The 18,498-nt window shown below is 54.7% G+C and overlaps 1 protein-coding gene across 2 annotated transcripts in view; it reads left to right on the forward strand.

The window, feature by feature from the left end:
* fbxo41 (F-box protein 41) overlaps positions 1-18,498 on the forward strand; it is a 117,213-nt gene that overhangs the window by 63,223 nt on the left and 35,492 nt on the right. For both annotated transcript variants that reach the window (XM_078400474.1, XM_078400561.1), the window contains exons 6-7: positions 5,980-6,221; positions 10,080-10,195. In XM_078400474.1, coding sequence (XP_078256600.1) covers positions 5,980-6,221; positions 10,080-10,195 — 358 coding nt within the window. The remainder of the gene's footprint in view (positions 1-5,979; positions 6,222-10,079; positions 10,196-18,498) is intronic.

The following is an 18,498-nucleotide window of genomic DNA, read 5'->3' on the forward strand; positions in this document are numbered from 1 at the left end:
GTGTCTGTGTCCCACATGTATCTCTGTGTCCCACGTGTCTCTCTGTATCCCACGTGTCTGCGTCCCACATGTCTCTCTGTATCCCACGTGTCTCTCTCTGTCCCACATGTATCTCTGTGTCCCACGTGTCTCTCTGTGTCCCACGTGTCTCTCTGTGTCCCACGTGTCTCTCTGTGTCCCACGTGTCTCTCTGTGTCCCACGTGTCTCTCTGTATCCCACGTGTCTCTCTGTGTCCCACGTGTCTCTGTGTCCCACGTGTCTCTCTGTATCCCACGTGTCTCTGTGTCCCACGTGTCTCTCTGTGTCCCACATGTATCTCTGTGTCCCACGTGTCTCTCTGTGTCCCACGTGTCTGCGTCCCACATGTCCCTCTGTATCCCACGTGTCTGCGTCCCACATGTATCTCTGTGTCCCACGTGTCTCTCTGTGTCCCACGTGTCTCTCTGTGTCCCACGTGTCTCTCTGTGTCCCACGTGTCTCTCTGTGTCCCACGTGTCTCTCTGTGTCCCATGTATCTCTCTGTGTCCCACGTGTCTCTCTGTCCCACGTGTCTCTCTGTCTCCCACGTGTCTCTCTGTATCCCACGTGTCTCTCTGTGTCCCACGTGTCTCTCTGTCTCCCACGTGTCTCTCTGTATCCCACGTGTCTCTCTAATGTCCCACATGTCTCTCTGTATCCCACGTGTCTCTCTCTGTCCCACATGTATCTCTGTGTCCCACGTGTCTCTCTGTGTCCCACGTGTCTCTCTGTGTCCCACGTGTCTCTCTGTGTCCCACGTGTCTGTCTCCCACGTGTCTCTGTGTCCCACGTGTCTCTCTGCGACCCACCGTCTCTGTGTCCCACGTGTCTCTCTGTGTCCCACGTGTCTCTCTGTCCCACGTGTCTCTCTGTATCCCACGTGTCTCTCTGTATCCCACGTGTCTCTCTGTATCCCACGTGTCTCTCTGTGTCCCACGTGCCTCTGTGTCCCACGTGTCTCTCTCTGTGTCCCACGTGTCTCTCTGTCCCACGTGTGTCTCCCACGTGTCTCTCTGTCTCCCACGTGTCTCTCTGTGTCCCATGTGTCTCTCTGTGTCCCACGTGTCTGTCTCCCACGTGTCTCTCTGTGTCCCACGTGTCTCTCTGTGTCCCACGTGTCTCTCTGTGTCCCACGTGTCTCTCTGTGTCCCACGTGTCTGTCTCCCACGTGTCTCTGTGTCCCACGTGTCTCTCTGCGACCCACCGTCTCTGTGTCCCACGTGTCTCTCTGTGTCCCACGTGTCTCTCTGTCCCACGTGTCTCTCTGTATCCCACGTGTCTCTCTGTATCCCACGTGTCTCTCTGTATCCCACGTGTCTCTCTGTGTCCCACGTGCCTCTGTGTCCCACGTGTCTCTCTCTGTGTCCCACGTGTCTCTCTGTCCCACGTGTCTGTCTCCCACGTGTCTCTCTGTGTCCCACGTGTCTCTCTGTATCCCACGTGTCTGCGTCCCACATGTCTCTCTGTATCCCACGTGTCTCTCTCTGTCCCACATGTATCTCTGTGTCCCACGTGTCTCTCTGTGTCCCACGTGTCTCTCTGTGTCCCACGTGTCTCTCTGTGTCCCACGTGTCTGTCTCCCACGTGTCTCTGTGTCCCACGTGTCTCTCTGCGACCCACCGTCTCTGTGTCCCACGTGTCTCTCTGTGTCCCACGTGTCTCTCTGTCCCACGTGTCTCTCTGTATCCCACGTGTCTCTCTGTATCCCACGTGTCTCTCTGTATCCCACGTGTCTCTCTGTGTCCCACGTGCCTCTGTGTCCCACGTGTCTCTCTCTGTGTCCCACGTGTCTCTCTGTCCCACGTGTCTGTCTCCCACGTGTCTCTCTGTCTCCCACGTGTCTCTCTGTGTCCCATGTGTCTCTCTGTGTCCCACGTGTCTGTCTCCCACGTGTCTCTCTGTGTCCCACGTGTCTCTCTGTGTCCCACGTGTCTCTCTGTCCCACGTGTCTCTCTGTGTCCCACGTGTCTCTCTGTCCCACGTGTCTCTCTGTATCCCACGTGTCTCTCTGTGTCCCACGTGTCTCTCTGTGTCCCACGTGTCTCTCTGTGTCCCACGTGTCTCTCTGTGTCCCACGTGTCTGTCTCCCACGTGTCTCTGTGTCCCACGTGTCTCTCTGCGACCCACCGTCTCTGTGTCCCACGTGTCTCTCTGTGTCCCACGTGTCTCTCTGTCCCACGTGTCTCTCTGTATCCCACGTGTCTCTCTGTATCCCACGTGTCTCTCTGTATCCCACGTGTCTCTCTGTGTCCCACGTGTCTCTGTGTCCCACGTGTCTCTCTCTGTGTCCCACGTGTCTCTCTGTCCCACGTGTCTGTCTCCCACGTGTCTCTCTGTCTCCCACGTGTCTCTCTGTGTCCCACGTGTCTCTCTGTCCCACGTGTCTGTCTCCCACGTGTCTCTCTGTCTCCCACGTGTCTCACTGTGTCCCACGTGTCTCTCTCTGTCCCACGTGTCTCTGTGTGTCCCACGTGTCTCTCTGTGTCCCACGTGTCTCTGTGTCCCACGTGTCTCTCTGTCTCCCACGTGTCTCTCTGTGTCCCACGTGTCTCTCTGTGTCCCACGTGTCTGTGTCCCACGTGTCTCTCTGCGACCCACCGTCTCTGTCTCCCACGTGTCTCTCTGTGTCCCACGTGTCTGTGTCCCACGTGTCTCTCTGCGACCCACCGTCTCTGTGTCCCACATGTCTCTCTGTCCCACGTGTCTCTGTGTCCCACGTGTCTCTCTGTGTCCCACGTGTCTCTCTGTATCCCACGTGTCTCTCTGTGTCCCACGTGTCTCTCTGTCCCACGTGTCTCTCTGCCCCACGTGTCTCTCTGTGTCCCACGTGTCTCTCTGTATCCCACGTGTCTCTCTGTGTCCCACGTGTCTCTCTGTCCCACGTGTCTCTCTGTGTCCCACGTGTCTCTCTGTGTCCCACGTGTCTGCGACCCACTGTGTCTGCGTACAGAAGGGAAGTTTCTGAGCGGATCTGAGAGCAAGTACAGACCTGGTGGCCGACAAGATCCAAGACCCAGCGTGTGGCTAAAGGCCTAGTTTGTCGCTGTGTGGTTAAAGGCCTAACTCCCAGCATGCTGCTGCCCGCAGGGGGAAGCTCAGAGGCCCCGGAGCCCTGAGAGTGAAGGAGGGAGCCGTAAGGAGTGGGCTTGTCAGAGGTGTATTGCCCCCAGCACCTTCAGGGTCAGCTGTAGAAGGCGTGCCCTGGGACCCAGAGGTGGGCAGGTGAGGAAGGGGGTGTTGGGTCACTGGCCTGGGCTTACCTGGACCAGGGCACCCCAGTACTTCCACTATGGACTTTGTAAATGGCGACTGTGTAGAGGAATGCCACTGTGCTGTGCATACGTGATAATAAATACCCATTGATTTATGACACGCAATCATCCACGTACAGGGCTATGCTGATCGTCATAATCAACCCCTATCCAAATGCATACACATCGTATCCCTCAGAATAGTCTCCAGTAACTTGTCTACCACAGATATTAGGCTCACTGGTCTACAGTCCCCAGGCTTTTCCTTGTCACCCTTCTTAAGCAGAAGCTTAACCTTAACAACCCTCCAGTCTTCCGGCAGCTCAGGCATATCTAATGACAGTTTGTCCATCTCAGCCAGGATGCCTGCAATATCTTCTCTTGCCTCCCATGTTGTCCTCAGACGTATCTGATCAGACCTGGGAGATTTATCCGCCTTTCCACAGCTTAGGATGTACAGCATTGCCTTGAGTGGAATGAGTTTAATTTAATTCAAGGTCTTTTATTGTCACATGTACCAATTAAGGTACAGTGATATTCGATTTACCATACAGCCAAACTAAAAAAAGCAACAAGACACCTAACCAGATAAAAGTTAACATAATCATCCCCCACAGCAGATTCCCCACATTCCTCACTGTGATGGAAGACAATAAAGTCCAACTTCTTCCTCTTTATTCCCCCGCGTCAGGGCGGTCGAACCATCCTCAGTCAGGGCGGTCAAAGCCCCCACGTCAGGGCGATCACAGCCCCCGCGTCAGGGCGATCACAGCCCCCGCGTCAGGGCGATCTAATCCCCCGCGTCAGGGCGATCACAGCCCCCGCGTCAGGGCGATCTAATCCCCGTGTCAGGGCGATCACAGCCCCCACGTCAAGGCGATCACAGCCCCCGCGTCAGGGCGATCACAGCCCCCGCGTCAGGGCGATCACAGCCCCCGCGTCAGGGCGATCTAATCCCCCGCGTCAGGGCGATCACAGCCCCCGCGTCAGGGCGATCTAATCCCCCGCGTCAGGGCGATCACAGCCCCCGCGTCAGGGCGATCTAATCCCCCACGTCAGGGCGATCACAGCCCCCGCGTCAGGGCGATCTAATCCCCCGCGTCAGGGCGATCACAGCCCCTGCGTCAGGGCGATCACAGCCCCTGCGTCAGGGTGATCTAATCCCCCGCGTCAGGGCGATCTAATCCCCCACTTCAGGGCGATCTAATCCCCCGCGATCACAGCCCCCGCGTCAGGGCGATCGAACCATCCTCAGTCAGGGCGATCACAGCCCCCGCGTCAGGGCGATCTAATCCCCCGCGTCAGGGCGATCTAATCCCCCGCGTCAGGGCGATCACAGCCCCCGCGTCAGCATGATCACAGCCCCCGCGTCAGGCCGATCACAGCCCCCGCGTCAGGCCGATCACAGCCCCCGCGTCAGGGCGATCACAGCCCCTGCGTCAGGGCGATCACAGCCCCCGCGTCAGGGCAATCTAATCCCCCGCGTCAGGGCGATCACAGCCCCCGCGTCAGGCCGATCACAGCCCCCACGTCAGGGCGATCACAGCCCCCGCGTCAGGGCGATCACAGCCCCCGCGTCAGGGCGATCACAGCCCCCGCGTCAGGGCGATCTAATCCCCCGCGTCAGGGCGATCACAGCCCCCGCGACAGGGCGATCACAGCCCCCGCGTCAGGGCAATCACAGCCCCCGCGTCAGGGCGATCACAGCCCCCGCGTCAGGGCGATCACAGCCCCCGCGTCAGGGCGATCTAATCCCCCGCGTCAGGGCGACCACAGCCCCCGCGTCAGGGCGATCTAATCCCCCGCGTCAGGGCGATCACAGCCCCCGCGTCAGGGCGATCACAGCCCCCGCGTCAGGGTGATCTAATCCCCCGCGTCAGGGCGATCTAATCCCCCGCGTCAGGGCGATCACAGTCCCCGCGTCAGGGCGATCGAACCATCCTCAGTCAGGGCGATCACAGCCCCCGCGTCAGGGCGATCGAACCATCCTCAGTCAGAGCGATCACAGCCCCCGCGTCAGGGCGATCTAATCCCCCGCGTCAGGGCGATCTAATCCCCCGCGTCAGGGCGATCACAGCCCCCGAGTCAGGGCGATCACAGCCCCCGCATCAGGGCGATCATTGGAAAATGATCACCAATGCGTCCACAATTTCTCGAGCCACCTCCTTAAGTACCCTGGGATGCAGCAACTTTGAGTTTACCATTTAGCAGCAGTTCAGGGTTGATTGGGTATTGGTGAAAGGGGCAATGTTTAAGGGAGATATGTGGGGCAACATTTTTACACAGTGGGTGGGTGGCTGCCTGGAAACTAGATGGGGTGGTTAAGGCAGATATGATAGTGGCATTTAAGATGCTTCTAGATAGGCAGGGAAAGGAGGGAGATGGACCGTGCAGGTAGATGAGATGGTCTTGACATCATGATGGGCACAGACATAGTGGGCTGAACGGTCTCTTTGTACCAAAGAGTAGTCAAGTAATACATTGTACTTTTCTATGTTCAATGTAGACAATTTCCTTCCTTAAAGCATGTCACTGCACCTCGGTACACGTGACAATAAACTACACGGAGCTGAACTGAAATGATGCTGCTAAATGAGAAGGGAACATTGTATAACATTGTATAACATTGCTTGATAGATTTACTTACTTTCTTTGAACTTTGAAACTTATTGATGTATCTTTGATTTGTATTCTTTGATTTGTCTGTAGGTAATGCCAAAGCAGTTAGTTACAAAGCGGCCAAGCATCACAGGGGCAGCCCCTCACTGTCCAACGAAGTCATTAGTCCTGAGGTGTTGAAGATGCGAGCAGCACTCTTCTGTATTTTTACATACCTGGACACCAAGACATTGTTGCAAACAGCTGAGGTGTGTCGTGATTGGAAGTACGTAGCCAGACATCCAGCCGTTTGGACTAGAGTTCTGTTGGAGAATGCCAGAGTGTCCTCCAAGGTATGAACATGTACACTTGTATCCTGCGTGAGTCCTAGATACCTTGTTTTTATTATCAAAACTACATTACTCAATTATTTACAGTCATAATATTTACACAACAAACAATATCAACACACCCACCACCATCACACAAAAATCTCCAACTATTCTTCTGACTAAATATGAAATGATGATGCAGGATGCAGTTAATCCCAGCGGTGCCCAAGGACAGCAGGTCAAAGAGAAACCCAGACATGGACATAACCCTGGAAAAGAGGCAGGCAGTCAGTCGGTCAGCTCGGCTGAAGCCCACCTCTGCTGGCACCGTGACCAATGAATGGCCAGCTTGGCCAGGACAAGGAGCAAACCAAGCAGGACATCTGTTCTAGCCACTCTCCTACCATTGGGTGCCCAAAGATGAGGCTGGTGGGACTGAGGTAGAGTCAGAAAGGAAGGAGCAGTCCCTTCAAATGCTCACACTCCATGGAGACGTGAACACAGACTCTTCCAGCCCACAGAAGTAACAGGCGGCTGGCCAGTCTAAACCTGCTTGACATTGGCTTGCCTGGGACTACTCAGTGCAGTACCCTCCACCCTAGGTCCCCGATATAAAGGGGCAGAAGCCCTGTGTAGATGGGTCCCACCGCCCATCACTTAGTGACCGGACAGGTGGAGCGGGCTGAGGAAGTGCAGGGTGTGGAGGGGGAGACCGTACAGGAGAACCTCCCTGTGTCTCGGAGGGTGATGAAAGGCAGCTCAGGTTGTGTGGGACCAGCTCCAGAGAAGGATTCTGAGGTGAGGGTCCAACGAGCACTTCCAGCTTAGTGGGGATTAGCTCAGCTGGAACCACACCCCGCATTTGAGTTTATTGTCACATGTACCGAGGTAGAGTGAAAAGCTTTTGTTGCGTGCTGACCAGTCAGCAGAAAGACAAAACATGATTACAATCAAGTTATTTACAGTGTATAGATACGTCATATGGAAATAACGTTTAGTGCAAGGTAAAGCCAGCAAAGTCCGATCAAAGATAGTCCGAGGGTCACCATTGAGGTAGATAGTAGTTCAGCACTGCTCTCTGGTTGTGGTAGGATGGTTCAGTCGCCTGATAACAGCTGGGAAGAAACTGTCCCTGAATCTGGAGGTGTGCGTTTCCACATTTATATTCCTTTTGCCTGATGGGAGAGGGGAGAAGAGGGAGTGGCCAGGGTGTGACTCATCCTTGATTATGCTGCTGGCCTTGCAGAGGTAGTATGAGCTGTAAATGGAGTCAATAGGCTGGTGTGTGTGATGGTCTGGGCTGCTATTTCTTGGAGCAGTCGTGGGTGTACAAGGAGTGGTGAAGGGGGCTGAGAACACATCCTTGTGGAGCACCAGTGTTGAGGATCATTCATCGCAGAGGATGATTTGGCCCCTATCCTCACTGATTGGGGTCTGTTGGTCAGGAAGTTGAGGATCCGGTTGCAGAGATAAGTGCTGACACCAAGTCCCACGTGTTTGGTGATGAGCTTGGGTGGTATTAAAGGCAGAGCTGTAGTCTATGAGTAGGAGTCTGACGTAGGTGTCTCTCTTATCCAGGTGCTCTAGGGATGAGTGGAGGGCGATGCTGCCACACTCATGACCGGGCCAGCAGCGAGAGACCCCGGTCAATGGCAACCAAGTACCAGACTGTCAGCAGGTCCCGCCCGGTACAAGCTGGGCATCCTCCACAGGGCAACACAGTTGACACCCACCACCAGTATCTGCCTTCCTCTTTGAAAGCAGCGGTCCTGGGTAACAGCCCAGCTAGGGGTAGTTAATTGTCAGTCCAGGTTACTTATTTTGGGTAAGATTATTCCTTTCCTCACGTTTAGCAGAAAGAACAACCAGGAACACATCAAAGAGGGAGTCATAGAGTTACATAGCATGGAAATGGGTCTTTCAGGCCAATTCATCCACACCGACCAAGATGCCTGATCTAAGCTCGTCACATTTGGCCATGTTTGAAGGAGTTGTATCAGACAAGTTTTATAAAGATGGGTGCATGAAATGGGCTGCCGGAGTGGGGGTGGAGGCAGGTACGACTTGGAAGACTGGATAGGCACATGGATGTGCAGAGAATGGAGGGATATGGATCATGTACAGGCAGGTGGGAGGTGCTCTTGGCATCATGTTTGGACACAGCCATTGTGGGCCGAAGGGCCTTCTCCCCTGCTGCACTGTTCCATGTAATATCAAACAGAACAGTGCAGAGTAAAGTGCTGGAGTGACAAATAGACAAACAACATCTCTGGAGAACATGGATTGGGTCAGGACCTTTTTCCATTCAGTTTCAATAAATACACAATTTGTGGAAAAAGCAAAATTGGCAAGAGAGTTAAGAGTCAAAGATTTTTAATTATCAGAATTAAAAGAAACAGAACAATTAATTTCTTGCTTGCTGTAGCTCTACGGACCATTAATACAATAACACACAGAAAGATATGCACTAATCAATAATACAATGAATGAATAATCAGTAATACTCGGTAACCACACAGGTTGGCCGGTTGAATGGCAGATTGTCTGCAGATTGTCCCTGGTGTACAGGATGCCAAACTGAGATAACATGGAACTAGTGGACGGCGTGGGCGGCATGGGCTGAAGGGCCTGTCTCCAGGCTGTATCTCCACATTCAACTACATCATGGAATCAGGCCCTTGATCCCACCTTGTCCATGCTGAGCATGTTGGCAGTCTGGTCTGCTTCCATTTGGTCAATCGCTCTAAAACATTACGATCCAATAGACAATAGGTGCAGGAGGAGGCCATTCGGCCCTTCGATCCATATACGTATCAGTCCAAATGCCTTGTAAAAGTGGTCATGGCATGTGCTTCTCAGCTGACCTTATTCATGCCTCTCATTGCCTCTATTGGCACTAAAATGGGTGATCTTGTAGACAGTGAAGATGGTCATCAAAAAATGCTGCAGGATCGTGATCAGTTGGCCAGAAGAATGGTTGATGGAATTTAATACAGAGAGAAATATAACGCGTTTAATTTTGGGATGGTAGGGGTCTGACAGAGGGATCTAGCAATGCAGGTATATAGTTCCTTGAATGTGGCGTTACAGGTGGCGTTATAGGGGAAGCAAAAAGGCTTTTGGCACATTGGCCTTCATCAGTCAGAGTATTGAGTATAGAAGTTGGGAGGTCATGTTACAGGTGTACACAACATTGGTGAGGTCACCTTTAGAGTATTGTGTTCAGTTTTGGTCACCATGTTATAGAAAAGATGTGGTCAAACTGGAAAGAGTGCAGGGAAATTTTACAAGGATGTTGCTAAGACTTGAGGGCCTGAGCTATAAGGAGAGGTTAAGCAGGCTAGAACTTGATTTCTTGGAGTGTAGGAGGATGAGAGGTGATCTTATGGAGGTGTACAAAATCATGGGAGGAATAGATTGGGAATCAAGAACGAGAAGACATAAGATTAAGATGAGGGAGGAAAGATTTAGTAGGAACCCGAGGGGCACCTTTTGTAGGAGCCATTTAGGCTTTGTTTTACCTTTACACCTTGTTTTTACACAGAGGGTGGTGGGTGTATGGAACGAGCTGTCAGGTGGCAGTTGAGGTCGGTACAATCGCAATGTTTAAGAAACATTTCGACAGGTACATGGATAGTATTGGGTAGACTCTGTGACTCTGACTCATGATCTCAATAAGGTCACCTCTCAGTCTCCTACGCTCCAAAAACAATCCCTGCCTATCCAATCTATACCACAAGCCCACAAGCCAGTCACAGGTCATATGCTAAGCTGCAGAGAAATAGCAACAGCCTGAGATGCCCTGAAGCACCTTTCTTCATGTCTACAGGTGAAAGCTGGTGCATGTCCATGGTGTTGACAGGATATTGTGTGTTTCAGTTCATGGTGACTCTTTCCCAGTGGTGTACCCAGACCCACTCACTCACTCTACAAAGCATCAAAGCCCGGCCCAAAGGGAAGAAGGAGAGCAAGGAGGAATATCTGAAGAGCATACAGTGAGCATTATCTCCTACTTTACCAAGATGCTTGTACAAATACTTGCTGCATTGTGTTAGTTGGCCAACACATCACGTGTGTGATACAGTACTTATATTCATAATATCATGACGTACAAGATGAATCAGGCCATTCAGCCTGCCGAGTCTGCTCTGCCATTCGATCATGGCTAACCGATTTGTTTCCTCTCAATCCCATTCTCCCACCTTCTCTCCATAACCTTTGACGCCCTGAATAATCAAGAACCTATCAATCTCTGCTTCAAAAATACCTCCTCATTTCCAATCTAAAGGTATGTCCTTTTAGTCTGAGGCTGTGGACTCCCACTATCAGAAACATAATCTCTCACAGAGTAATACAGTGTGGAAAAAGGGCCAGTTTCCACACTCTACGAGAGATTATGTTTCTGATAGTGGGAGTCTGGAACCAGAGACCACAGCCTCAGACTAAAAGGACATACCTTTAGATTGGAAATGAGGAGGAATTCCTCTAGCCAGGGTGGTGAAACTGTGGTAGTCATTGCCACAAACGACATTAGAGGCCACCAAGTCTTTGGGTACTTTTGAAGCAGAGATTGATAGGTTTGTAGGGACATACGGATTAGCGGGGGGGTCTCGAACCCTCGGTTGGGCTAACGAGTCACGGGATGCGGGAGCGCGAGGTATAGTTGTGTCTGGCGCCCAGCTGGAGAGATGAGATTAGATTGTATTGGCTAGTTAAGTAGTGGTGTCCAAAGTAAGCAGTTCCAGTTTGTTACGGTTACCTACGAATAAAGACCTTTGAACAATAACGCTCGTTTTGGACTCACTACATTGGTGACCCGAACGCGAAGAACACGCAGAATGTCGCAAGTGGGAGCGAGCGCGGGCGAGGTTCACCTACCGCCGTTCTGGGCCCATCAGCCGCACCTGTGGTTTGTACAGGCGGAGTCGCAGTTCCATATAAAAAAGGTGGATAGCGAACTGGAGAAGTTCCACCACCTGGTGAGCTGTCTGCAGGCGGAGGTGGCGGCCAGGGTCAGTCAATATCTGACCAGTCCACCCCAAACGGAGCAGTACGTGGGGCTCAAGAGGCTCCTAATGAAGAAATTCGGCTGGAGCCAGAACCAGCGGGCTCTGAGGCTGCTCCATCTACCAGCGCCGGGGCAGTGGCTGCCGTCCGAGTTGATGACGGAAATGCTGACCTTGGTGGGCGACCATCAGCCGTGCATGATGTTCGAGGCGGCATTTCGAGAGAAGCTACCCCAGGACGTCAGGCTAGTGTTGGCCGACGTCTCGTTTGACGACCCGGAAACGTTCGCTGAGAAAGCCGACGTGCTCGTCAGGGAGCGGCACAACCGGGACGACTCGGTCAATCGTGTCTCGAGGCCCAGCGGCAGTCAGGGGAGCGGCCGGGAGAGTGACGGCTCGGCCGCTATTTCGCAGTCTGCCAGGCAAGAGGGGGTTGCAGAACATGTTTATTGGTCGCGGGCTCAACCAGCACGGCAGAATAAAAGCAGCTGGTGTTTCTTCCATCGGCGGTGGGGCAGTGACGCCCGAAGTTGCAGAGCCCCGTGTACGTTTCCGGGAAATGCCTGGGCCGATCGAACGTAGAGGCAGTTTCGATTGGCCGTAATTGCCGCCTCTACGTGACGGACCAAGAGACCGGGATCGTGTTTCTGGTGGATACGGGAGTGGTGGTGAGTATTGTGCCCCCCTACGGCTGTGAAGTCCAAGCGGGGGGGAAGGGGCCGCCCCTTATTGCAGTGAATGGTAGCGCCATCCGCACTTACGGTAAAAGGACTATGTCCCTGTCCTTTGGGTCTAGGACCTACCGTTGGAATTTCATCGTGGCGGATGTGGGCCAGGCCATTTTGGGTGCAGACTTCCTATGGGCGTTTTCGTTGGTCGTAGACGTCCACGGTAGCGGCCTGCAGCCCTCGGCCGACGTACGGCCCCGAAGTACGGGGCCTGTGGCCCCTCCAAGCGCCGCCCCACCCAGTTCAGCGATCCAGGCCATCACCACGGCCCCCGGTCAGTTCGATGCGGTCCTAGCGGAGTTCCCGCAGCTCCTCGTTCAGCGGTTCGATGCACCTTCCGAGAAGCATGGGGTGGTGCATTTCATTCCGACTGAGGGGCCGCCGGTTTTTGCCCGGGCACGGCGCCTCCCACCCGACAAGCTGGCCATGGCTCGAGAGGAGTTCCTGAACTTGGAGAGGCTGGGAATTGTGCGGCCTTCGAGTAGTCCGTGGGCCTCACCCTTGCATATGGTTTCCAAAGCATCATGGGGGGTGGAGACCATGTGGGGATTTCCGACGACTTAACGCGGCAACACGGCCGGACCGCTACCCGATTCCGCACATACAGGACTTCTCAGCTAGCCTAGAGGGGGCTACAATTTTTTCGAAGATCGATCTGGTGCGGGGGTATCATCAGATCCCGGTCCATCCGCCGGACATCCCAAAGACGGCTACCATTAGGGTTGTTTGAGTGGTTGCGCATGCCTTTCGGCCTTAAAAACGCAGCTCAGGCATTCCAGCGTCTGATGGACCGTGTGGGTCGAGGTTTGCTGTTCGTGTTTATTTACCTCGATGACATTTTGATTGCCAGCCGTTCGGTCCAGGAGCACTTAGTCCACCTCCGCACTATATTCCAGAGGCTACAGGACCACGGCCTGATTCTGCACCCGGACAAATGCCAATTCGGCCTGTTGGTGGTAGATTTTTTGGGTCACCGGGTTACATCGGCCGGAGCCACCCCTTTGCCAGCTAAGGTGGAGGCGGTCCGCTCTTTTCCACGTCCTACTACCATCAAGGGATTGCAGGAATTCGTGGGCATGGTGAACCTTTATCACCGGTTCGTGCCTGCAGCAGCTCGGGTCATGCGCCCCCTTTTTCAATTCCTCGCGGGTAACCCCGCTGAGTTGGTATGGTCCGCATCTGCAGAGACGGCTTTTGTCGCGGTCAAACAGGCTCTCGCCAATGCCACCATGCTCGTACACCCGCGTTCCTCCGCCCCCACGGCGCTGACGGTGGACACCTCAGACGTGGCGGTGGGTGGGGTTTTGGAGCAGCAGGACGAAGGTCAATGGCAGCCCCTGGCGTTTTTCAGCCGGCAGCTCTCGCGAGCCGAGCTCAAATATAGTGCGTTTGATAGGGAGCTCCTGGCCCTCTATTTAGCAGTCCGCCACTTCCGCTATTTTTTGGAAGGCCGTTCTTTTGTGGCCTACACGGATCACAAACCTCTGACATTCGCTTTTGCTAAGGTTTCTGATCCGTGGTCAGCTCGCCAGCAGCGGCACCTCACCCTAATTTCGGAGTTTACCACCGATGTCCGTCATATTGCGGGTAGGCTTAATACTGTTGCTGATGCCCTGTCCCGGCCGGCCATTCCCTCCGTTGCCGTGGTAGGCGGACAGGTGGATTTCCAGGAGCTAGCGGAGGCTCAGCGCCTGGAAAAAACGGCCGAGGTGTACGCCTCCACAGCCTCGGGACTGTGTTTGGAGCAGGTGGCGTATGGCCCCACAGGTACCAAGTTGTGGTGTGACGTTTCCCTTTCACGCCCTCGCCCGGTGGTGCCTGCCACCCTGCGGCGTAAGGTTTTTGAGGCCATTCACGGCCTGGCACATCCGTCCATCAGGGCGACTTCAGCCATGGTGGCCGCCCGGTTTGTCTGGCACGGCCTGCGGAAGCAGGTGGCGGCCTGGGCACGGGCCTGTATTCCGTGCCAAACCTCCAAAGTTCATCGCCATATCCAGCCCCCATACCAGAGTTTCGAGGTTCCCCCCCGACCGTTTTTTCCACATCCACGTGGATTTGGTGGGTCCATTGCCTTATTCCAGGGGTTATACTCATCTGCTGACGGTGGTGGATCGGTTTACACGTTGGCCGGAGGCGCTCCTGTTGTCGGACACCTCGGCAGCCTCCTGTGCACGGGCCCTGGCGTTGCATTGGGTGGCCCGTTTCGGCGTCCCGGCTATCATCACCACAGATCGGGGAGCCCAGTTCACCTCCTCCCTCTGGGCCGCGCTGGCACAGTTGTATGGGTCTCGCTTACAGCAGACCACCGCCTACCATCCCCAATCCAACGGGATGGTTGAGCGTTTCCATCGGCAGCTGAAGGCATCCCTCTGTGCCCGACTGACCGGCCACGATTGGGCTGACCAGCTGCCTTGGGTCCTCCTCGGCATTCGTACGGCCCCAAAGGCCGAGCTAGGCACGTCCTCGGCTGAGCTCGTCTACGGTTCGCCCCTGTGGGTACCAGGTGACATCCTCCCTTCCGCCCCCGCCTTGCCGCCGCCCGTTACGTCGGTGTTGGGTTCCCTCCGGGCACGGGTGGGGTCTCTGGCTCCAGTCCCGACCTCCTGGCACGGAAGCACGGCAGTCCACGTCCCGTCGGACTTGCGGGACTGTGATTTCGTGTTCCTGCGGAAAGATTCCCACCGCCCCCCTCTTCAGCCGGTTTATCAGGGCCCGTTTCAGGTACTGAAGAGAGGGGCTGTTACTTTTACCTTACAGGTGGGTAATCGCCAGGAACTTGTTTCAGTATCCCGGCTCAAGCCGGCCCATTTGGACCAGGACCTCCCTGTGTCGGTGGCCGCCCCCCTGGTGCCGCCAGCAGCGCCTTGTTTGCCACCCCTCAGCCCCCGCCGCCTATGGTTGGGCCCGGGCCCCCGTTCCCGATCAAGCGCTCTCCGTCGCCTACGCCCTCCGCTTCCGGGGCCCCTCCATCGCCTCCGGCGGCGGCGACCTCCCCGCTTCCCGTCACATTGGCGGTATCGGGTTCCCCTCTCCGTACGCGTTCCGGGAGGGAGGTCCGGGCACCCGTGAGGTACGGTTTCGAGGGTTCTGGGGGGGGGTCATGTAGGGACATACGGATTAGCGGGGGGGTCTCGAACCCTCGGTTGGGCTAACGAGTCACGAGATGCGGGAGCGCGAGGTATAGTTGTGTCTGGCGCCCAGCTGGAGAGATGAGATTAGATTGTATTGGCTAGTTAAGTAGTGTGTGTCCAAAGTAAGCAGTTCCAGTTTGTTACGGTTACCTACGAATAAAGACCTTTGAACAATAACGCTCGTTTTGGACTCACTACAGGTTGTTGATTATTCAGGGCACCCACCCACCCACACCAACCAACATGTTCCATCTATACATCCCACCTGCCTGCGTTTGGCCCAGATTGCTCTAATCTTGATATATCCAGGTACATGTCTAAATGTTTCTTAAACATGACTATAGTACTTGTATCATCTACCTCCTCCGGCAGCTTGTTCCATCCACACACCACCCTCTATGTCAAAAGGTTACCCAGCAGATTCCTATTAAATCTTTCTCCCCTCACCTTAAACCTATGTCCTCTGGTCCTCGATTCCTCTACTCTGGGCGAGAGACTGTGCATCTACCCGATCTATTCCTCTCATGATATTTTACTCCTCTATAAGATCACCCCTCATCCTCCAGCACACCAAGGCCTGCTCAACCTCTCCCTGTAGCTCAGGCCCTCGAGTCCCAGCAACCTCTCCCTGTAGCTCAGGCCCTCGAGTCCCAGCAGCCTCTCCGTGTAGCTCAGGCCCTCGAGTCCCAGCAGCCTCTCCGTGTAGCTCAGGCCCTCGAGTCCCAGCAGCCTCTCCCTGTAGCTCAGGCCCTCGAGTCCCAGCAACCTCTCCCTGTAGCTCAGGCCCTCGAGTCCCAGCAGCCTCTCCCTGTAGCTCAGGCCCTCGAGTCCCAGCAACCTCTCCCTGTAGCTCAGGCCCTCGAGTCCCAGCAGCCTCTCCCTGTAGCTCAGGCCCTCGTGTCCCAGCAGCCTCTCCCTGTAGCTCAGGCCCTCGAGTCCCAGCAGCCTCTCCCTGTAGCTCAGGCCCTCGAGTCCCAGCAGCCTCTCCCTGTAGCTCAGGCCCTCGAGTCCCAGCAGCCTCTCCCTGTAGCTCAGGCCCTCGAGTCCCAGCAGCCTCTCCCTGTAGCTCAGGCCCTCGTGTCCCAGCAGCCTCTCCCTGTAGCTCAGGCCCTCGAGTCCCAGCAGCCTCTCCCTGTAGCTCAGGCCCTCGAGTCCCAGCAGCCTCTCCCTGTAGCTCAGGCCCTCGAGTCCCAGCAGCCTCTCCCTGTAGCTCAGGCCCTCGAGTCCCAGCAGCCTCTCCCTGTAGCTCAGGCCCTCGAGTCCCAGCAGCCTCTCCCTGTAGCTCAGGCCCTCGTGTCCCAGCAGCCTCTCCCTGTAGCTCAGGCCCTCGAGTCCCAGCAGCCTCTCCCTGTAGCTCAGGCCCTCGAGTCCCAGCAGCCTCTCCCTGTAGCTCAGGCCCTCGTGTCCCAGCAGCCTCTCCCTGTAGCTCAGGCCCTCGAGTCCCAGCAGCCTCTCCCTGTAGCTCAGGCCCTCGTGTCCCAGCAGCCTCTCCCTGTAGCTCAGGCCCTCGAGTCCCAGCAGCCTCTCCCTGTAGCTCAGGCCCTCGAGTCCCAGCAACCTCTCCGTGTAGCTCAGGCCCTCGTGTCCCGGCAACATCGTAAATCTCCTCTGCACCCTTTCCAGCTTGACATCTTCTTTCCAATAACCTGATGCTCAGAACTGAACACAATACTCTACACCTCTGACCCCACAAGCATGGTTGTGTGTCCAGTCACTCTACACCTCTGACCCCACAAGCATGGTTGTGTGTCCAGTCACTCTACACCTCTGACCCCACAAGGGTGGTCTTGAATGTCCAGTCACTCTACACTTCCACCCCCACAAGGGTGGTCTTGAATGTCCAGTCACTCTACACCTCTGACCCCCACAAGGGTGGTCTTGAATGTCCAGTCACTCTACACTTCCACCCCCACAAGGGTGGTCTTGAATGTCCAGTCACTCTACACCTCTGACCCCCACAAGGGTGGTCTTGAATGTCCAGTCACTCTACACTTCCACCCCCCACAAGGATGGTCTTGAAGCCCTCCGTTTCTTCCTCGACCGTAGAACCAGCCAATCCCTATCTACCAACACTCTCCTCCGTCTAGCAGAGCTGGTTCTTACCCTCAACAACTTCTCCAGACGTACACCGGCCCCCATCCCCGAACTCTACCTCCGCTACATCGACGACTGCATTGGTGCTACCTCTTGCACCCATGCAGAACTCACTGACTTCATACACTTCACTTCACACAATTTCCATCCTGCCCTTAAATATACCTGGACTATCTCCGACATCTCCCTCCCGTTTCTGGACCTCACCATCTCCATCACAGGAGACAGACTAGTGACTGACATCTACTATAAACCCACTGACTCGCACAGCTATCTGGACTACACTTCTTCCCACCCGGTCTCCTGCAAAAAGTCCTGAGGCATTCTGAATTTCAGGATGCCTCAGGAAAGCCACCAGCATTCATAAAGACTCTTCACACCCCTGCAATAGTCTGTTCAAACGTCTACCATCGGGCTGACGTTACAAGGCCTTCTTCGCCCGCACCTCCAGACTCAGGAACAGCTTCATTCCCAGAGCTACAGCTGCTCTGAACTGGTCCTGCTGAGGGCCCCCCCCATGAACTGTCAACTTCTCTACATCGGCGAGACCAAGCGCAGGCTCGGCGATCGTTTCGCTCAACACCTGCGCTCAGTCCACCTTAACTAACCTGATCTCCCGGTAGCTCAGCACTTCAACTCCCCCTCCCACTCCCAGTCTGAACTTTCTGTCATGGGCCTCCTCCAGTGCCATAGTGAGGCCCACCGGAAATTGGAGGAACAGCACCTCATATTTCGCTTGGGCAGCTTGCAGCCCAATGGTATGAACATCGACTTCTCCAACTTTAGATTGTTCCTCTGGCCCTCTCTTCCCCTCCCCCTTCCCAGTTCTCCCTCTATCTTCCTGTCTCCACCTATATCCTTCCTTTGTCCCGCCCCCCTGACATCATTCTGAAGAAGGGTCTAGACCCCAAACGTCACCCATTCCCTCTCTCCTAGATGCTGCCTGACCTGCTGAGTTACTCCAGCATTTTGTGATACAATACTAAATGTGACCTCAAAAACTTTTTATATAACTGCAACATGACCTCCCAACGTCTATACTCAATGCTGTAATCAATGATGGCTAATGTTCCAAAAGCATTTTGATCCCCCTATCTACCTGTGATGCCACTTTCAAGGAACTGTACCTGCCTCCTAGATCCCTCTGCTGGTGAAATTGGAGCGTAAGAAGATGAGGAGTATTCTTTTTGAGGTGTGCAAAATCATAAGATGAATAGATCGGGTAGATGCACAGAGTCTCCTGCCCAGAGAAGGTGGATCGAGGACCAGAGGTTAGAGGTGAAGGGGAAAAGATTTAATAGGAATCTGAGGGGTAACTTATTTGCACAGAAGGTGGTGG

Source organism: Rhinoraja longicauda, chromosome 1, assembly GCF_053455715.1.
Source record: "Rhinoraja longicauda isolate Sanriku21f chromosome 1, sRhiLon1.1, whole genome shotgun sequence".
NCBI lineage: Eukaryota > Metazoa > Chordata > Chondrichthyes > Rajiformes > Arhynchobatidae > Rhinoraja > Rhinoraja longicauda.